The 20,430-nt window shown below is 45.4% G+C and overlaps 1 protein-coding gene across 9 annotated transcripts in view; it reads left to right on the forward strand.

The window, feature by feature from the left end:
• Positions 1-20,430, forward strand: part of SCUBE2 (signal peptide, CUB domain and EGF like domain containing 2) — a 74,042-nt gene that overhangs the window by 14,340 nt on the left and 39,272 nt on the right. For all 9 annotated transcript variants that reach the window (XM_033207626.1, XM_033207630.1, XM_033207633.1 and 6 more), the window contains exons 4-9: positions 1,545-1,679; positions 6,606-6,731; positions 9,571-9,687; positions 10,727-10,816; positions 16,043-16,159; positions 17,142-17,264. In XM_033207626.1, the coding sequence (XP_033063517.1) occupies positions 1,545-1,679; positions 6,606-6,731; positions 9,571-9,687; positions 10,727-10,816; positions 16,043-16,159; positions 17,142-17,264 (708 nt within the window). The remainder of the gene's footprint in view (positions 1-1,544; positions 1,680-6,605; positions 6,732-9,570; positions 9,688-10,726; positions 10,817-16,042; positions 16,160-17,141; positions 17,265-20,430) is intronic.

The following is a 20,430-nucleotide window of genomic DNA, read 5'->3' on the forward strand; positions in this document are numbered from 1 at the left end:
TGTGGCAGAAGGCTTCCTCCCTCCCTACCTCTCTGCTGGCTCCTTCCCTAGAGGCTCTTGGGACTCCTGCCATCTCCTCTGCCTCCTCCCTGTGCTAGCTGTGGCTATTGCAGATGCATGTGTGAAGCTAGACTCCCAGACTGCCCATTCTTCCCCTCCCTCTGTCCTGCTCTCAGCTGCCGCCTTGTATTTCTCAAAGTGAAAGGCCAGACTCTCTCCCCTACTCTAGTGGTTCTCAGCTGCTTCCCAAAATAAGTAGGCACTTCTTTGCCTGGTATTCAGGATCCCGCAGTGTGACCACAGTCTGTCCTCCCAACTGTATCTCCTGTAACCTCCCTCTATGTGCCCTATGCTCCAGCCAAATGGGCTGACCTACTGGTGTCTGAATGTTCTCCATGCCTCCCAGCCTTTGTGCTACTGCTCACGCTGTCTTCCACCTATAATTGCTTCTCTCCTGATTTATAATTGGACAATTCTAAGCGCCCATCTTTTATTAGCTTATCCTTGATTCATCCTGATACCTCAGGACCAGATGTGATTTCTTTCCTTTGTACCAGCTTTTACCTTATATCAGAATCATTTGTATATTTGTCTCTTGCTGAAGAGCATGCTCCTAGAGAGAAGGATTTTTTTTTTTTTAGATGGAGTTTCACTCTGAGGCCCATGCTCGAGTGCAGTGGCATGATCTCGGTTCACTGCAACCTCCACCTGCCGGGTTCAAGTGATTCTCCTGCCTCAGCCTCCCAAATAGCTGGGATTACAGGCATATGCCACCATGCCCAGCTAATTTTTGTGTTTTGTTTTGTTTTTTTTTTTGAGACAGAGTCTCGCTCTGTCCCCCGGGCTGGAGTGCAGTGGCCGGATCTCAGCTCACTGCAAGCTCCGCCTCCCGGGTTTACGCCATTCTCCTGCCTCAGCCTCCCGAGTAGCTGGGACTACAGGCGCCCGCCACCTCGCCCGGCTAGTTTTTTGTATTTTTTAGTAGAGACGGGGTTTCACAGTGTTAGCCAGGATGGTCTCAAACTCCTGACCTCGTGATCTGCCCGTCTCGGCCTCCCAAAGTGCTGGGATTACAGGCTTGAGCCACCGCGCCTGGCCATTTTTGTGTTTTTAATAGAGATGGGGTTTCACCATGTTGGCCAGGCTGGTCTTGAATTCCTGACCTCAGGTGATCCACCTGCTTCAGCCTCCCAAAGTGCTGGGATTATAGGCGTGAGCCACCACACCTGGCCAAGGGAAAGAGTTTTATTTTCCTTATCTATATTTTGCTGTCTCCTCTAGCACCATGCTTTGGAAAGAGAAGGTGTTCAACAAATATTTACTGAGCTAATGGATCCATGTGGTGGTCCTGGCCAAGTGAGCCCCAGACCCACAAGGACTGGGTAATTGTCTGTGGACCTCACTGGCTTTGATTCAGAAAGCTTCTGTGGCGCAGGGACATGAAGAGGGACCTCATCTTTGCTTAGCAGGGCCCCTGAGCTGCTGGGTGAGGTGGGCATTTGAAACAGTCATCAAAGCAGAGGCTAATCCCTCTCTCCCTCCAGATGTGGATGAGTGCCTGGAGAACAATGGCGGCTGCCAGCACACCTGTGTCAACGTTATGGGGAGCTATGAGTGCTGCTGCAAGGAGGGGTTTTTCCTGAGTGACAATCAGCACACCTGCATTCACCGTTCAGAAGGTACCTCTGCCCCGCTGTGGATGGGGGCGGAGTCACATCTGAGACCCTCTCCCTTGGCGCACATGCACACACACTGACTCTAGGGGGGAAGCACCGGGTATAGAAAGTCTGGAGGCCTGAGTCTAGATGCCACTGCTGGCTAACCGTGGGCAAGTTATTCAAACTTCAACTTCCTCACCTGGCAAAACAGGTGCACTGGACTGGGTGAGCTCTGAGGTCCTTTCAAACTCTCACATTCTCTGATTCTAATCTTTACATAGAATACATTTCAAATATGACTAGATGTCTCAGGAGCAATATAGAGGATGATCTGCCAAGTTTTTCAAAAAGGTGCTGAAAACCACAGCACCAGTATGAGCCTGCTCCCTGCTCTGGGTGGGTAGAGAGGAGGCTGGATCCTTCCCATGCAGACTTTCAATGAAGTGCCCTGTTTCCAGCCCCAAGGTAGATCTGGCCCTTCCATGTTTTGCATTTTTGAGCTCCGAGGGGCAGAAGGGCTCCTTCCCTGGATTCTCCGTGCTGTGGTTTCCTTCACCTATGTCACCATTTACCATTCCTCTGTAAATTTGCCAGAAACTCTTCTCTTCTGATGTCCTTCTTTTCATTCTCTTTGCTTTGAGTTTATACCTTTTTTCATTCTTCTGTTACTTAGTTGATTCTTGAGAGGAAGATGCATTAAGTACATGTGGCCAATCAGGTATTTTTAACTGAATGTCATCCTTTTAACTCTTCCCTGCTCTTTCTTAAGTTGAAGAGTCACATTTTGGTGGCTGTGTTTCTCTTGGAGTTGCATCTGCCTATTTTTAGGGGAAGAACCCTAAATACTAGCCTATTAACCCCTTTGGCCATGTGCTGCTTAGTCTTTCCCATTACTTAAGAATGAGGTTGGCCGGGCGCGGTGGCTCAAGCCTGTAATCCCAGCACTTTGGGAGGCCGAGACGGGTGGATCACGAGGTCAGGAGATCGAGACCATCCTGGTCTACACGGTGAAACCCCGTCTCTACTAAAAAATACAAAAAACTAGCCGGGTGAGGTGGCGGGCGCCTGTAGTCCCAGCTACTCGGGAGGCTGAGGCAGGAGAATGGCGTAAACCCAGGAGGCGGAGCTTGCAGTGAGCTGAGATCGCGCCACTGCACTCCAGCCTGGGTGACAGAGTCTGCTAGACTCCGTCTCAAAAAAAAAAAAAAAAAGAATGAGGTCATTTTAAGTTCTTCTACTGTTTAATCACAAATTTGTAGATTGTTTTAATCCTGGTCTTGGTAACTTTTCAAGGGTTTCTTTATGGAAGATGATTTTTGTCTCATTTTCCAAGGATGGTGGCTCACATCTTATACCTAACTGGAATACCTGTTTGGGTACTAAGAAAAATCGTCAGAGGAATCCCCAGGGGCCAATGGATTTGATGGTTATCATCACCCAGAGTCTGCTCATTCTCAGCGTTTGGGGCAGGGAAGTCACACACACTGGCTTTGATCAGGCATATTTCTTATCTTGTGCCAGGTGTGGCCCTTAATAAAGTAGCAGTTGGGTTTCATTTTCCTGCCAGGTTCTCTGGGGTCATTGGTGTGCCCTGCACTCTTGTCCGATGCAGGCCAAATTCGAGGTGGGAATGAATTAGGAGGCCAGTGCCACAGAGTGAACCAAATCTCAGGGCATCTCTCCTTTTGATTGCTCCCAGCTGCTTCCTGGGAAGTCACTTTGGCTTCTTCTGTAGGTGGCTGGGGAGGGATGTGGGACCTGCAGGTTAAAGCCATTGCTTGAGCCCTCACAGTCTGGGTCCCACCTAGTTACAAAGCAGCTGGTAGCGATTAAGATCACCCCTTATCCTTGTACTTCCAGAGCCCTGGCTCAGTCCTGCAAACCCCTGGACTCTTAGAGACACAGGCTCCTCATAACAGAAGCAAATACAAATGCAATTCCTTTCTGCAAACTGTGTTTTCTAAATTTTCTACAATTCAGACATTCTTGGATCCCCTGAAGAGTATTTAAAGTGAACACTTTTGTCTGGAACTAAAACCAAAATCCAAGAATTTGAGTTGTGGTCTGGAAGTGTTCTCTGTGATTTTCTGTTGTGTTTCAACCTGACTGCTTGGCAAATTCATGGGATTGTCAGCCAACGGATTATAGCAATTGGTAACGGAGAACCTTTGCATCCTAGCATTTTGATTCTTCAAATAGAACAGCCTGTAAAAAGTTTTCTTCTAGGATTTTTCTCTCTGATGTGCACATTAAACTATGCAACTGTAGGCTTAAAAACCCACAGTGGATACCTTAAAAGTGATTGAAAGAAGGCAACACAGGAAGCTAGTATTTTCTATTGCTGTTGTTTTTAATAATTATTTACAAAATGTTCTTTAATATAGGGCATCGTAATCATTGACTCTCAGGGAAAGCTCAAGATATTGATTTTTTTTTTTATCCTTAGAGACTCCAAAGCTGTGATAAAGAGACTGTGTGTTTTCACCCATATAATGAGGGTAGGCTGGAGAGAAACATATCGCCCCCCACCTGCCTTTATTCCTATTCATGGCTGCTCAGGCTCTCAGAATGAGAGCTCCTCTTTTGTTTTGTGTGTTCTGAGAATATTTAGATGGTGTACTGATGCCTTTTCAGGGTGACGGGGAAGGTGTCAGGGTGGCAAAGTGGAGGCTGTGCTTTCGGCAGGGCCTGTTACCCGTTTTAGGTCACGCTTTCCTCCCAGTTCACATGGCATATTTTTTACTGGGTTTCCAGAAATAATCTTCAGTGGAGCCCTGATCTTGGGGTGCACCAGAATGGGGGATTTCCAATGTTTCTGAGCTGTTTCCCTTATGGTGAACAAACCGTCCTGGACGTGACAACCAGGCCAGTTTTGGAAAGAGCTAGGGCCATTTGCTGGGCTGCCTAGTTTGGAACAAATTAATGTGCTCTCCCCAGCAGTGGTCTTGCTTTAAGTCAGGGTGCTATGAAAGGCTTTGAGATCACCTCTTGAAAAGCCATCAGCAATCCCAGAGCCATTTAAGTCTCTATTACCGCTTGGTAACTTCAGGTGTAGCTTGATGTGGTAGGACATCAGGTGGCAGCTTCTCTGTGTATCACAATGGCATCTGGCACACAGGCATTCTTATGAAATATTTCTTGTGTAGGTGAATTACTCTGAGGCAGTAAAGGTCACTTTGTAAATGTCTTAACGGTCTTGTAAACAGAGTGAAAAAGCAGCAGCAGCTGGCCTGTTTGGGGGTGTACTTTCCAGGTGTTCCTGCCCCCATTTCTTGGGCACTATTATATTTACACCTGAGCACTGGTTATTCCCCATGCTTTGCTGACCCAAGGACAAACACAATGCTTTCTGGGCCTTTTCAGAAAGACAGGACACTGCTTCTAGAGGCAGCTGTCACCTCCCACGCCATCTCAGTACTGGGGAGCAAATCACATCTTCGGAAATTACCAGTCAGAGCAAGAGAAAGTTTTCCACCAATCCAGTGCAAGTCTCTTTCTGTGTTAATTGACAGCCACCCTTGGCATGGATGAATGAATCCCAGCAACCAGCAGACTCAGTGCTGGAGTGCAGACAGCTCATAACTGTCAGGCAAAACAGCAAGAGGATTTTAAGAGAGACTCTTGAAAGTATGGGATATATTAACTCTTGCACTGTCTTTTGGAATAGGAATGGCATCTGTTTGTATTAAAACAATTGTTCCAGTTAAGCACAGTTTGACAGCTCTGGCGTGGGAGCTGGAGAGAGAACTTTGACTTCATTAGAATCTGTTGGCTAAAGTTTTAGGGGCATAATATAGAAGAGTGTTGGATTCTAGAGAAGTGAAAGCAACCTTTTTGTACTCGTGTTGAAACCAGTGCCTTTCTAGTATTAGAGTGTCTCGTCAGTAGAAAGCCAATGACAACCAAGTCCCTACTCTCAGAGATGTTTTAGAGTTACATTGCACAAATGCAAAGAAGCAACATAGGAACAGGTAATTAATAATGCAGTATAAACTGAGCAGATGTCTTGAAAATACTCTAGGGTATGAAAAGAATTCCTTCAGGATGCTGGCAGGTAGCAGAATCTCAAAGAATTGGTTTTGAGATGAGGCAGAATGCTGGTAAACCACACGGGCAGTTACCTTGCTAGTGCCCCTCATGTAGATGTATGCCGGGCCCTGCGGGAACAGAAGCAGGTGTTCCCTGCCCACCATCGTACTACAAGGTTGAGCTAATCGAAATTTACTGTATACCTCAAAAGAATTGTACAGCAGCTACCACACACATGAGCACACTCCCTCCTTCTCTCTCTGTCTCCTCTCTCCCTTGCTGTGTTCTTGTTGCTGTTGCTGTGTGATGCTGTCTGTCAGAGGCTTACGTCCTGAGGGAAGGACCAAGGGAGTGGCTGAGGGTGGTCACAGAAGACAGATCCCTGGGCATGTGACCCATATGAGGATGCCAAAATGCCGCAGTCACACTCACCTCTGAAGGGCAGGATTGGTGGGGGTAGAGAGGGGCATTGAAATGTTTTGAAAATTATCTTCAAGAGTATGTGAAAAATTGAGAATCTTGATCATTCTATCTGCACATTTCTTAGGAGGATTCTCCTTTTCTCTTTACATTCTTGATCAGCTCTTGGGTAAAGACATGGCAGAGATAAGAGCATGAGTACCAGTTCCTGGGGTCAGCAGGCTCTGATCCTGCACCCAATAAAGAGCTCCAGTGTATTGGGAAGGCTCCCATCTTGTTAGGAGAGTTGAGACATCATATCTCTTGGGTGACAGAAGAAATTTTTCATGTCTATTAATTGACCTAGGTTGACTTTAATGACATATACTTTTCAAATGTGGGGCTGATGGAGACCTAGGCAGACAGGTCTGTGGGCCACCCCTTAGCCCTTTGCTGCTCTCCCAGGTCTCAGGATTCTGACCACAGCCTAGTCACCTGTTACACACTGCTGTTTTTCAGAGGGCCTGAGCTGCATGAATAAGGATCACGGCTGTAGTCACATCTGCAAGGAGGCCCCAAGGGGCAGTGTCGCCTGTGAGTGCAGGCCTGGTTTTGAGCTGGCCAAGAACCAGAGAGACTGCATTTGTAAGTATGGGCGGGTGCACACCTGCCATGGGAACCATCATATTCCACAGGCTGCCTTCTGTGGCCCAGTTCAGAAGCACCACCTCATGGCACGGCTGCAGCAGCAGGGAAGACAGTTAGCACAGGATACCGACCTCTACCAAGTACTTGTTCACTGCAGAAGGGTGGTCTCCCTTAGGGAAGGGAAATGATATTTTAAAAGGAACTCATCAGGAGAAAATGAAATTCAGGAGTAAGGAGCATGAATGTTGGGGGGCAGTTCTCCCTGTTCCCACAGAATAAAACCAAATTTCCTCATCTGGCAATCACAGCTCTTTTCCACTGGGCCCTGCTTCCCTTATAAACCTCATCTGCCTCCTTTCCGCAGACACTACTCCCCTTACCTTTGGAGAACAGCCCAAATTCTTTGATGCCTCCAGGCCTTTCCCAAGCCCTCCTTCCTTCCTGGCATGGTGGACTCTCACTCAACCTTCAATATTCTGTTTAACTTCTAATAAGGATAAGCATAATAGCTACCTTTTGGTGGGGAATTTATTGTGTGCAAAGGCTTGTCTCAAGATATGCCATATCCCATTTAATTCTTACAAGCACCACCCTGTGGGTTCAGTATTATTACACTCATTTCAGTTGGCAAAGTTGTGCAGAAGGTGAAGCAACAAGGTCACACAGGGAGTTAGTGGCAAATGAGTGTTCAAACCCTGGTCTGTTTAGCTCTAAAGCTGTGCTCTTAATCCCTTGCTACCATCCTCTGCTATCAGAAGCCTCCTGGGTGCTTCAGACAGGGCAGCCATTTTGTACTTTGGCTCCCACAGCACTTTCCCCAGCTGTATAGCTCTGAGTTGACTTGCGTGTTGATGTGTCTGTCTCCCCAGCTATGAGCCCCTCCAAGTCAGGGACCTTGTCTCATTTTTCCGCTCAGTCCTCCCTTAGTGCCTGCTATGGAATGTGCTCAGTACACTTGTGTTTAATGAGTGGGTGAATGAGTGGTCTACACCATCGGGCTGCACCCCTGCACCACGATTGTGGTAACAAAACTCCACCTGGGAACAGGAAACCACTGGCAATTCATGGTGTTCCTAAACCACGATTTATGCTGGGGGAAGCACTGAGGGGTTCCCTTTAGGAACCTTCCCAAAGCCATGGACAGAAGACCCCTGCCATTTGGTGGGGATGGTGGTTTACGGTGAGTAAGAGATGAGGGGACAGTTTCACTGGTGAGGGACTTCTCTCCATTGTCTCCCTCACAAAGTAGAGTGCTGCCTCAAAACTGTCCAAGCCAAGGCTGGTGCCACCATCACACTCAAGCAACAGGTTCTGATAGGCCCTTAGGGCCCCTCAAAGTCAAGGCTGTCCCTCAGGGCATCCAGTGAGCTAGCAGAGTGGAGACCATTTTCCCACCTCCAGATCTTCAAAAGGAGGACCCAGGCCCTCCAAGACTCACCTGTGGGGCAAGACCCTCAACATTTCAGTCTTTCAGGGGACAGTTGCTGAAGGTGGGGGGGGGCCTGTAAGCTTGTTTTTAAAGATTTTAAATGTCAGTAAGATATCACTGCTCAAATGATATTATTATATTATTAACATTTTTTAATTTTAACATTAACATTATTAACATTTTAACATTATAACTTTTTCTTTTTTTCTTTTTGAGATGGAGTCTCACTCTGTCGCCCAGGCTGGAGTGCAGTGGCCGGATCTCAGCTCACTGCAAGCTCCACCTCCTGGGTTCACGCCATTCTCCTGCCTCAGCCTCCCGAGTAGCTGGGACTACAGGTGCCTGCCACCTCGCCCAGCTAGTTTTTTGTATTTTTTTTAGTAGAGACGGGGTTTCACTGTATTAGCCAGGATGGTCTCGATCTCCTGACCTCATGATCCGCCCATCTTGGCCTCCCAAAGTGCTGGGATTACAGGCTTGAGCCACCGCACCCGGCCTTTTATAACATTTTTAACATTAACATATATTATTTAACATTTGAGGAGTTAACAAAGAAAAAATAAGATCTAGAATCTCACCACATAACCAGCTGTTTCAATTTTTTCATATTCCTATTTAGTTGTTCATATGCATATACAATTTTTACATAGCTATAATCACAAGATACCACAAATATGTAATTAGTTCTTTTGAATTAGAAAAATTACAAAGGGTCTATGTAAAATGCAACACTCCAAAGCGTATAAAGAAAACATTCAGTTTTCCCCCTCCCATTTCCCTTGCCAGAGGTAACCGCGGTTTACAGTTTGATGAATAGATAGTTTTGTAGTTGGCTTTTTTTTTTTTTTTTGGCCTATCATCAATGCATTCATATATAGTCTTGATAATTACCAGTTAATGTCACATTAATTGTGTGCAGAATCATCCTGTGATTATCCTTCCTTCTAAGTAATCTAGATTGAATCTGATGAGAGAAATTCTGACATATATGTACAAATTAAATATTGTCTGTTTTATTCCAGCATAAAGTGCTATAGCATTTCCCAAACCCCAGTACAGCTGTATTAATAGGTAAAGTTCTCTAAATAGAACAAAGCAGTAGTCTAGAATCTCTTGCTATGATTTCCCTTATTAATAAAAATCTCTCCCCCAATTCTCCCATCTCCCTCTTCCTGTATGACTTTGTTTAAACCCATGTTTCAGCATTTCTATGATTTGTGTTGTAACTATCTGCCTACACAGATACCACAGGGTCTGCCTCGGAGTTATGTCTTCCGTGCACCATGCCTGGCATGCACTAGGTGCTCAAATACTTGCAGAATGAAAATCAGAGTTTCTCTGGAGCAAACACAGCCCTGTGTTTGTGGAAATCTCAGTGTTTTATGTATTGATTCATTTTATTGTCAGTGACCTGTAACCATGGGAACGGTGGGTGCCAGCACTCCTGTGAAGATACAGCTGATGGCCCAGAGTGCAGCTGCCATCCACAGTACAAGATGCACACAGATGGGAGGAGCTGCCTTGGTGAGTGGTAACCCTAACACTGAGTGAGGGTCTGCCCCAGCCTGCCCGTCCCTACCCCTGCCCCTTAATGGTGTTTAGCACAGATGCAGGCTGTTTCCAGTGCATCTGCCCCCACTTCACATGCTGCAGTGGGAGTGGTCTAGGTCTGTGGGGAAGGCCCCTCTCTCCGTGTGTGACCTTGGAAAGCCCTTCCTCCTTTCCTGGACTAGGCTGCTCCTCACGCTGGTATTCCAGAGACTGGCACAACACATCCCAAGAGGCCAGGGCAGCATGAAGGTAGAGCTGTTTGTGATGATGCAGCACTTCTGGCCAGCAGGAGCCAGGGCTGCATATTTCTGGCAGGGTGCCTGCCTTGCCCTTCATGGTGTATCCTTCGCTACCTCCATTTTAGAGGTTTCCAGGCCCAAGGCTCTTTTTGTCCTCGACTCAGGAGACTGGAGTGAATCTGAAGCTTGCATTCCCTAGTGTCTCTTTGGTCAGTGCAATATACCTCCAAAATCTTTTCCATGTTTTTTTTGTTTTTGTTTTTGTTTTTTTTTTTTTGAGACGGAGTCTCGCTCTGTCGCCCAGGCTGGAGTGCAGTGGCCGGATCTCAGCTCACTGCAAGCTCCGCCTCCCCGGGTTTACGCCATTCTCCTGCCTCAGCCTCCCGAGCAGCTGGGACTACAGGCGCCCACCACCACGCCCGGCTAGTTTTTTGTATTTTTTAGTAGAGACGGGGTTTCACTGTGTTAGCCAGGATGGTCTCCATCTCCTGACCTCGTGATCCGCCCGTCTCGGCCTCCCAAAGTGCTGGGATTACAGGCTTGAGCCACCGCGCCCGGCCTCTTTTCCATGTTTAATGTTTGCTAAGGATCTGCGGCCCTTTGACATGCTGTGTCTCCCACAGAGCCTCATTACAACACATTTTTATTGCGTGAACAGAGTCACATATCTTACATTGCTCTTGTGTCTGGGATTTCAGCAAACACGGTTGTACAGGGAATGAGCAATCTAACTCATTCAGTCTGAGAACTGTGCTCTTTTGCTTCTCTTATAGAGCGAGAGGACACTGTCCTGGAGGTGACAGAGAGCAATGCCACATCTGTGGTGGATGGGGATAAACGGGTGAAGCGGCGGCTGCTCATGGGTAGGTGCCTTCACTCCCCTTCCTTGGCCACTGCCATTGTCCCTTTCCCTCCCCAACTTATTGCATCAGACCTGAACTTGGGAGCCACATGCCCTCAGACCAGCTGGACTGGGGTGAGCAGTTCCTGTGAACCAGGATGTGTGTCTGTTCTTCCCCAGTGTTGTTGCTTAATCACCAACCAAGCAAGACCCCTGGTCTCGCCATCAGAATAATCAGGTTAACATCCCAATGCAGCCCCACCTAGCTGTAAGGCTTGGCAAACTGCCCTGAGGCTGTGTCTCTTGGTCTTTCTACCTCTTAGGGCCAGTGTGTCGCACATGTTCATACTGCTATAAAGAACTGCCCGAGACTGGGTAATTGATAAAGAAAAGAGGCTTAATTGATTCACAGTTCCACATAGCTTAGGAGGCCTCAGGAAACTTACAATCATGGTGGAAGGCAAAGGGGAAGCAAGGTACCTTCTTCACAAGGTGGCAGGAAGGAGAATAAATGCAGGAGGAACTACCAAACACTTGTAAAACCATGAGATCTCATGGCCTCACTCCATCATGAGAACAGCATGGGGGAGCCACCCCCATGATCCAATCACCTCCACCTGGTCTCTCCATTGACATGAGGGGATTATGGGGATTATAATTCAGGATAAGATTTGAATGGGGACATAAAGCCTGACCATATCAGTTGGGACGCTCAATTAAAATGATAATATGGAAAGGTGCCCAGAGTCCAGTGCCTGGGACTGAGTGGTCAGTGAAGTCAGCTGTCTACATCTGAAGCAGCCTCTAGCTCAGAATGGTGGCTAGTCTTCTTTTGTGTCCACTGACTCTTCTATTTCTGACTCAGCTGATGATAATGGTAGAAGAGATGAATGGAGAGGGGCAGCACTTGGCTGTGGGACAAGGGAAGTCCTGCCTGAAGGTCCAGCAGTTAAGCTGGAGATGAGCAGAAATAGAGGTGGTGGCCGTGGGGGTGGGAGTCAGACAGATCCTTTGGCGTGTTACTCCTTCTGGAGAAAGTTTGGCTCAGCCTAAATAAAACCCATCTTTTGACAGTTTCTGAATTTAACAGTCAGGCAACATATCACACAGCCTTTAGTTACCAAGCAGGTAACCTTTCTGAGCTCTTTAGAAATTATAATTTTTCATTGTCTTAAGTGAAAATAGTATATATGAATAACATAGAAACTTAATTACTTCTGGGCTTGTAATGAAATGCACCATTTCCTTGTCTCATAACTTCCCATTTCCTCATCCCATTTGCCAGAGGCAACAATATTCAATTCTTCGAACTGTTTCTTCTTCTGACTCCTCCTCCCCCATATTTCTGAAAAATGAAGGGCATATAGTTATTATTTTCTTCTTTTTTTTCTTTTTCTTTTTTTTTTTTTTTTTGAGACAGGGTCTCACTCTGTTGCCCCCAGGCTGGGGTGCTGTGGTGTGATCACATCTCACTGCAACCTCCGCCTCCCAGGCTCAAGTGATTCCCTCACCTCAGCTTCCTGAGTAGCTGGACTACAGGCATGCGCCACTGCACCTGGCTAATATTTGCATTTTTTGTAGAGAGAGGGTTTCACCATGTTGCCCAGGCTGGTCTCAAACTCCTGGGCTCTAGCCATCTGCCTACCTTGGCCTCCCAAAGTGTTTTGATTACAAGTGTGAGCCTTCATGCCTGGCCCTACAGTTATTTCTTGATGTGTCTGTTATAGATGTCTCTCATCTGGGCGTTTACTATTAGCCTACAATTCCCTTTGCCGCTCTCCTGTTAGGTGAATCCTATGTCTTGCCTCTCGTTAGTTTATCTGGCGAATGAGATAGAGGTATTTAAAAATTTGCATGCCTGAAAATGCCTTTATATTCTACCTGCATCCTTTATTGAGAATTTGGCTCAGTGTAGAATTCAGAGTTGGAAAGAATTTTCCATCACTGTTTTGAAGTTAGTGCTCCATTGTTTTCAAGAATGCAGGGTTGTTTTGAGAAGTCTAAAGTCATTTTTATTCTTGATCCTTTGGGAGAAACTTGTGAGAGCATCTCTCTGAAAGCTTCTAGGATCTTCTCTTCCCCAGTGACTGAAGTTTTACAATAATGTTCTTTATTGTGGAATTTTGCCCACCTATTGTTAGTACTTTTCTTTTTTCTTTTTTTTTGAGACGGAGTCTTGCTCTGTCGCCCAGGCTGGAGTCCAGTGGCGTGATCTCGGCTCACTGCAAGCTCCGCCTCCGGGTTCACGCCATTCTCCTGCCTCAGCCTCCCGAGTAACTGGGACTATAGGCGCCCGCTACCACGCCCAGCTAATTTTTTTGTATTTTTAGTAGAGATGGGGTTTCACCGTGTTAGCCAGGATGGTCTCCATCTCCTGACGTCGTGATCCGCCCACCTCGGCCTCCCAAAGTGCTGGGATTACAGGCGTGAGTCACCATGCCCGGCCTAGTACTTTTCAATATGAACATTCAAGTCCCTTGGTTCTGAGAAATTATCTTACATCTTTTTCTTTGATAAATTTCTTTTTATTTCTTTTTTTTGAGACAGAGTCTTGTTCTGTTGCCCAGGCTGGAGTCCAGTGGTGTGATCTTGGCTCACTGCAACCTCCACCTCCCAGGTTCAAGTGACTTTCCTGCCTCAGCCTCCTGAGTAGCTGAGACTACAGGCACATGCCACCATGCCTGGTTAATTTTTTTTTTTTGTATTTTTAGTACAGAAGGGATTTTGCCATGTTGGCCAGGCTGGTCTTGAACTCCTGGCCTCAGGTTATCCACCTGCCACAGCCTCCCAAAGTGCTGAGATTATAGGCATGAGCCACGGCGCCCATCTTTGATAAATTTCTTCACTCCATTTTCTCTGTTCTTTCCCTCTGGAACTCCTATTACCTGGCTGTTATAACTCCTGGATTGACCATCTAATTTTTTTTTTCTTTTCTCTCCCTTGTATTTTTGTTCTTTTCCTTTTCTCTCCTTTGTATTTTTGTTCTACTTTCTAGGAGACTTTTCATTTTTTTCTTCTAATCTTTCCACAGGATAAAGTTTTCATTTTCATATTTTAATTGTTCAAGAATTTTACTTTGGCCTTTTGTTTTAGGAACCTGCTCTTATTTCATGGATGCTTTTCTTATCTCCCTGAGGAAATTAATTATAAGATTTTAACTCCTCTTCTGTTCTCTAGATTATCTTTGTTTCCTCCAGGATTCTTTTTCCCTGTTGGTTTGGTCTGGTGTATTTATTCCATATTGGGGGCTTTCCAGAAATGTCTAGTGATTCTTGACTGATTTTTCATGTTTAATAGTAAAATACTAAAAAGCCAGTTGGATATTCTATTGACTTGTGGGCTCCATGTTTGGGTGATGAGGCAGTGACTTACTTAGCCATTTCATCTGGAGATCCTCAAATGCTAATATCGTTAGTTCTTTTTGCTTGGGTAGGTCAATTTCGCTGGCGAGGAGTCCTTCAATCACCTGTCTGTAGGCTTAGCTGCTGGCATCCTGGGTTGCAGTGTTGTTTCAACGTAGCTGTTTGGAACTTTCAGTGGCTGTTATTTTAATATAGCTTTTGGAATTTTCAGTGACTTTAAATCTGCCAGTAGGGAGCTGAAGGAGCTGGGGGAAGAGGGATGAGGGTTTGAGATCTCTTTTTCAGGGTATAGACTTTCACCTGACAGTGCCTCCCTCTCCTCCTCAGTTGTTCCTGGTGTCCTTGAGCCTGGTGCCTCTCTGGTCCAGACTTCTCTGCTATAGCCAGAACAGGAGAAGGGTAGTCACATGGCTATGTGGAATTAAGGAGGAACTCTGGGGTTTATCTTTTTCATATGTAGACTCTCCATAATCTTCCTGTTTTTAACTCCATCTGCATTTCTGCCTCTAGAATAACTTGATAACCCCAATTCCTGAGTTTTTCTGGGATTCTGGGCCTCACATGAGTTTACCAGCTGTTGGCACCCCCTCTGTAGACCACTAGGATCTAGCTTTCTTCTACACCAGATACTGTTCTCCTGCTAACACTTCCAGAATGTTTGACATCTTTCATCTATTGTCTTTTCTTCCATTTTCTTTGTCCTTAAGGATTTATACTTTAAAAAATCAATTTATTTTCATATTCGTGAGATTTTGAAAGGAATAGAGATAAACATACATGTACTATCTGCATATTTAATTGGGATTAAGCTTGTCCCCTTCAGGGTTCCTTTGTTTTTTTTTTTTTTTTTTCTTTTCTTGAGACAGGGTCTCGCTGTGTTGCTGAGCCTGGAGTGCAGTGGCACAAACATGGCTCACTGCAACCTTGACCTCCTGGACTCAAGTGATCTTCCTGCTTCAGCCTCCCGAGTAGCTGGGACCACAGGTGTGCATCACCAGGCCTCACTAATTTTTTTAAATTTTTGTAGAGATGGGGGTCTCACCATGTTGCCCAGGCTGGTCTTGAACCCTGGGCTCAGGCGATCCTCCTGCCTCGGCCTCCCAAAGTGTTGGGTTTACAGGGGTAAGCCACCCCCCCATCCCCCCACCCCCAGTTTTTAAAATGAAGTAGCTGTGGAAGAAAAATCATGTTTCTGGAGGCCTAGATGCTAACAGTTCAATGAATGTTGAATAGCACTTGTCTATTACTTGGACTAACTATATGAGATACAGAACTAGAAGACTGTTTGCTTATTATTCCTCATCTCCACAGTTGCGATTTAACAACTGTGGCTTATTTTTCATGTGGTTATGACAGGGCTTTCTCCTTTCAGGGAAAGTGAAACTTCAAATTTGAGTAAATTGGTGGTTGCAAGGATGAAGCCAGTAGTCTACAACAAGGCAGTGGTTGGGGTGACGATGCTTACCCACTCTTGCTTTGCCCACTATTCATATTGAAAGGAGAAGGTTCAAGATTAAGGAAGGACCATCCCCTTTGCCCTGTTCTGCACTCACCTCTAGCCTGCCAGACACGGTCCTACTTAGGTTGCTGGCCGCAGATCAGCAAGAACTTTCAGTGGCTTTAAATCTGCCAGTAGGGGGAGTGACTCTGCAGATTGGGAGACATCTTTATCCCTCTGGTCACCCTGACAATCTTCCTCAGGAACTAGAACTCATTTAGGTGGGTGGGAGGAGCTGCACCTGCTCTCCCTCTAGCCCATCTACAGGTAGCAGAGACTTGGGGTGTAACCATGAGTACCCCACAATGCTTCTTGGCTTCTGTGACCTTCGTCAGCTGTATTAGCAATTCTTAAGGAAGCTAATTGTCTTTTCTTACCTCCTTGCCAGAAACGTGTGCTGTCAACAATGGAGGCTGTGACCGCACCTGCAAGGATACTTCAACAGGTGTCCACTGCAGTTGTCCTGTTGGATTCACTCTCCAGCTGGATGGGAAGACGTGTAAAGGTAGCCTTCACCTCCCCAGGGAGGCTGGGTGCCCTGTTACGGAGGGAAGACCCATGCTGCTAACGTATGGGGATAAAGGCAACATACCCTCCATACCCCACGAGACTCCAGATTTGCTTATGATTCATATCAATGGAAGCTTTTTCCCCCGGGCTAGTGGAAGGTTATAATTGAGTAAACTTAATTAGAACCAACACTTAATTACACTAATTGTTGAGGAGGTCAGCCTCTACAAGCATCAAATAATTCATTTCAGACAGTGGCCTTATTAGAAAAAGGCAGTTAAAGGAAGCATTCATTTGCAGGAGATAATATCAACATATCATACATAATAGCCTAAAGATTATTATATAAATAACAGTCAAGATGATTATCCAGAGGACTTAATGAATAACTGTACCATTAACTTTTACTGATGAAGAGCGACCCCAATGACTTGCTCATATTTCGTGGGCAAGAGTACAAAGGATTAGTCCTTTAGCATGATAAAAAGTAGATAACCAATTACCAGACGAAACTGGGAAAAGATAAGATTGAGTATCAGGAATCATTTTAAAACATTGAGGCTATTTGATCATTGTGTAATTTGCCAAAACAAATGCTCTAGTCCTTTATAGCTTTAATCATTAAACTTGAATACATAGTATAGTAAAGGGACCCCATCCTCCCTTGAGAGAGCAATACAAAGATGAGAATATAACAGGACATCATCATTCTTTCCCAGAGTTTGTTTCCTTAATGCCAGTCAAGGGCACCATAAGTCAGCGTTCTCAAGACGATGAAACACTTGTCTTTCGGAACTGGTTAAGCCAGACAAGAAAACATGTGTAAGGTTAAAAACATCAGCAAACATTCTTAAATGCTTTTGTGAGTATTTTTCTTAATTTCAGAGACTAATGAACACACACAATGGCCCTTCAGGGAGTTGTGAGAAGTGAGGCAAGTGTTGCTCTCTGATATGCCCAATGCTTGCCTGTTGCAGATATTGATGAGTGCCAGACCCGCAATGGAGGTTGTGATCATTTCTGCAAAAACACCGTGGGCAGTTTTGACTGCAGCTGCAAGAAAGGATTTAAATTATTAACAAATGAGAAGTCTTGCCAAGGTATGTGCTGAAAACATAGCCGTGCTGCGCAATGGCCCACAGGTTGGAGCAGAGAGCATGTAACGCCCTCCTGGCAGAGACTGGCTTATCGGGCTTCTTGACAGGGCCACTAGTCCAATCTCCATCCTAGGCTTCACTCAGTTCATCTATTAGGTAGAATAAAAACACTGATGTAGCTCACAGGTGTATTAAAAATTAAGGTGTTAATGGTTAGAGAACACCTTAAAGAATCCATCTGATGTGATGACAGCAGAGCTCACTGCTGGAAATGGAATGGAAAACAGAATGCAAACAGGGTTCCAGTGGGGTGTTGAGATTATGAATAATTTTCCCTTTCTAAAATTTCCTTTAATGTTATTGAATTGATCACAAAAGTTGGTGGCGAAAGTCTGTAGATTTAGTTAACATACCTCCCTACCAAAAACTTGGAGTTAACCTATGATCAAGATTATGTACCAGTTGGTCTCTTTCTTACAGCACTTGTTTTATTTTTTTAAAATTATTTATTTATTTTGAGACAGAGTCTCACTCTGTTGCCCAGGCTGGAGTGCAGTGGCACCATCTTGGTTCACTGCAACCTCCACCTCCTTTCTCGGGTTCAAGCAATTCTCCTGCCTCAGCCACCTGAGTAGCTGGGATTACAGGCACCTGCCACCACGCCCAGCTAATTTCTGATTTTTTTTTTTTTTGAGACAGAGTCTCGCTGTGTCACCCAGGCTGGAATGCAGTGGGGCTATCTTGACTCACTGCAACCTCCACCTCCCAGGTTCAAGCGATTCTCCTGCCTCAATCTCCCGAGTATCCGAGACTACAGGTGCACACCATCATGCCTGGCTAATTTTTGTATATTTAGTAGAGACGGGGTTTCACCATGTTGGTCAGGCTGGTCTCGAACTCCTGACCTCGTGATCTGCTTGCCTCGGCCTCCCAAAGTGCTGGGATTACAGGTTTGAGCCACTGTGCCTGGCCAATTTCTGAATTTCTAGTAGAGTCAGGGTATCCCTGTGTTGGCCAGGCTGGTCCCAAGTTCCTGACCTCAGGTGATCTGCCCTCCTCGGCCTCCCAAAGTGCTGGGATTACAGGCGTGAGCCACCGCACCTGGCCCAGCACTTGTTTTAAATGACCAGCCTTTGATCTTTGAAGAGAGGGAAGGCAGAGAGGGAGGGGGAGGGCTTGTGGGGAGGAGATGCTTGTTGATCCTTAGAGAGGATTTCAGACCCCTTCTCAAAGACATCCTTCCCATATAAGGGCTGCAGCAAGGAGACTTCTCTAGGTAGCAGTTGTTGTTAGCATTAGTAGCTGTTTTGGGTGGGAGAAAACTGTTTTCTATTTTCAGATGAGCACCTTTCCTTTGATATGCAGGAAGAAGTTCTCAGGAAAGATGTGCTGTAATGTATTCTTGCTCCATTTATGGGGATAAGGACTAATTTATTTTGTTAGAAATCTCAGAATTAGGCTGGGTGCGGTGGCTCACACTGTAATTTCAGCACTTTGAGAGGCCGAGGCAGGTCGATCACTTGAGGCCAGGAGTTTGAGACCAGTCTGGCCAACATGGCAAAACCCCATCTCTACTAAAAATACAAAAATTAGGTGGGGACGTGGTGGAGGGCGCGGTGGCGGGCGCCTGTAATCCCAGCTACTCAGGAGGCTGAGGCACGAGAGAATCGCTTGAACGCAGGAAGCACAGGTTGCAGTGAGTTGAGATCATGCCAATGCACTCCAGCCTGGGCAACACAGAGAGACTCCATCTCAAACAAACAAACAAACAAACAAACAAACACATCTCAGAATTAAATAAAAATCAGAATATCAGATTTCATCTTAGATAACAAAGATGTAGCATTACCTTTTAAAAAAATATTATGGTGTGATGTTTGTTTTGTTTTTCTCTTGGTTTGTTCTTAATACATAATTTGTCAGGCAGTTGAAGTACATTCCCCTTCAAATTCAGTAAGTTAATTCTAGATAATTATTGTGTGGTTTTCTTCAGTTTGACTTGGAAAGCAAATCTGCTGTTCCACATAATGTTTCCTAGGGTATAGAGCAGGCAATACTGTTGAAGCTGTGTAAACACATTAAAAAGGAATTAGAAAAGTGATCTCATTATTTTTGGCAAAGCAGAAGCCCAGACTGAGCAGCCAAAGTCAGCTACTGAACGAGTCCACTTTCTCGACAACTGGCTGATATTAATAACAGATTTCATAAAATGGCATCAATTCCTAGGGAAGAAACTGGGTTTTTCTTATTTTTCAGTGATCGGGCTTGGTAGAACAAATATTTGCACAGAACAAATTTACTGAAGAAATGCCAGGATTTCTGGGAAAAGCTAGGGATGAAGAGGTTTTGCAAGAATTTGCCCTTTTTTATTTTGCTTTTTCATTCTTCCTGTTCCTTCCAAATGTTTGTTTTTTATTAACATAGTTTCTCATGGCACACTCAGTGTTGAAAAAAGTGGTCTAGCAGTGGTCTAGTTAGCTTCGACTAAGTGCTGCACTGGTCCTGGCTTATCCATTTGGAGACATAAGTCGTAACTCTGTTAAAATCCTCCAAAGAGTTCAGGGAGTGAAGCACTCAAATTCTAGCCTACAGGAAAGAGGTTGAAGGCCAGACCCAGGGAAAAGAGATGATGAGATGGACAAATGCAGCCTCCTGAGGCTGCTGTGCATGACCCCCGCTGCAGCCAAGGAGGCTTCCACACTGAACCAGGAGGATAGCAGATGCATGGGACTGGAACATACGGGAGGAGCAAAACCCAGGCATCGACCAAAAGGATCCAATGTACAGCTGAGCTACCACATTTCAGGGTCTGCAAAGAGAAAATTAGTGAGGATATTAATATTAATGCATTCTTTCAGTGCAGAGGACATTGAAACCCAGGATTAACTGGCCTCTTGGGGGCCAGAAGACTAATTCCGAGAAGATAAGAAAGGGATGGGAACTAGATTTACCTCCAAACCAAGTGTTTTCTCCTTTCAGTTTGCCATGGTTAATAAATTCCTGTTGCTGTTTTATCAATAGTTACATGACAATAGAAATGCATAGCTAGCACCTGTAGCTTACCAAACCCTTTTTAGCTATGTTATCTCATTTGGCTTCATTTAAACTTTTTAAATTAGCCTTGCAAGTACACATGGGTGAAAGAGACCAACTGAGCTTTGAGGCAAGT

The sequence above is a fragment of the Trachypithecus francoisi genome, unplaced genomic scaffold (genome assembly GCF_009764315.1).
Source record: "Trachypithecus francoisi isolate TF-2019V2 unplaced genomic scaffold, Tfra_2.0 Lachesis_group8, whole genome shotgun sequence".
Classification (NCBI taxonomy): Eukaryota; Metazoa; Chordata; class Mammalia; order Primates; family Cercopithecidae; genus Trachypithecus; species Trachypithecus francoisi.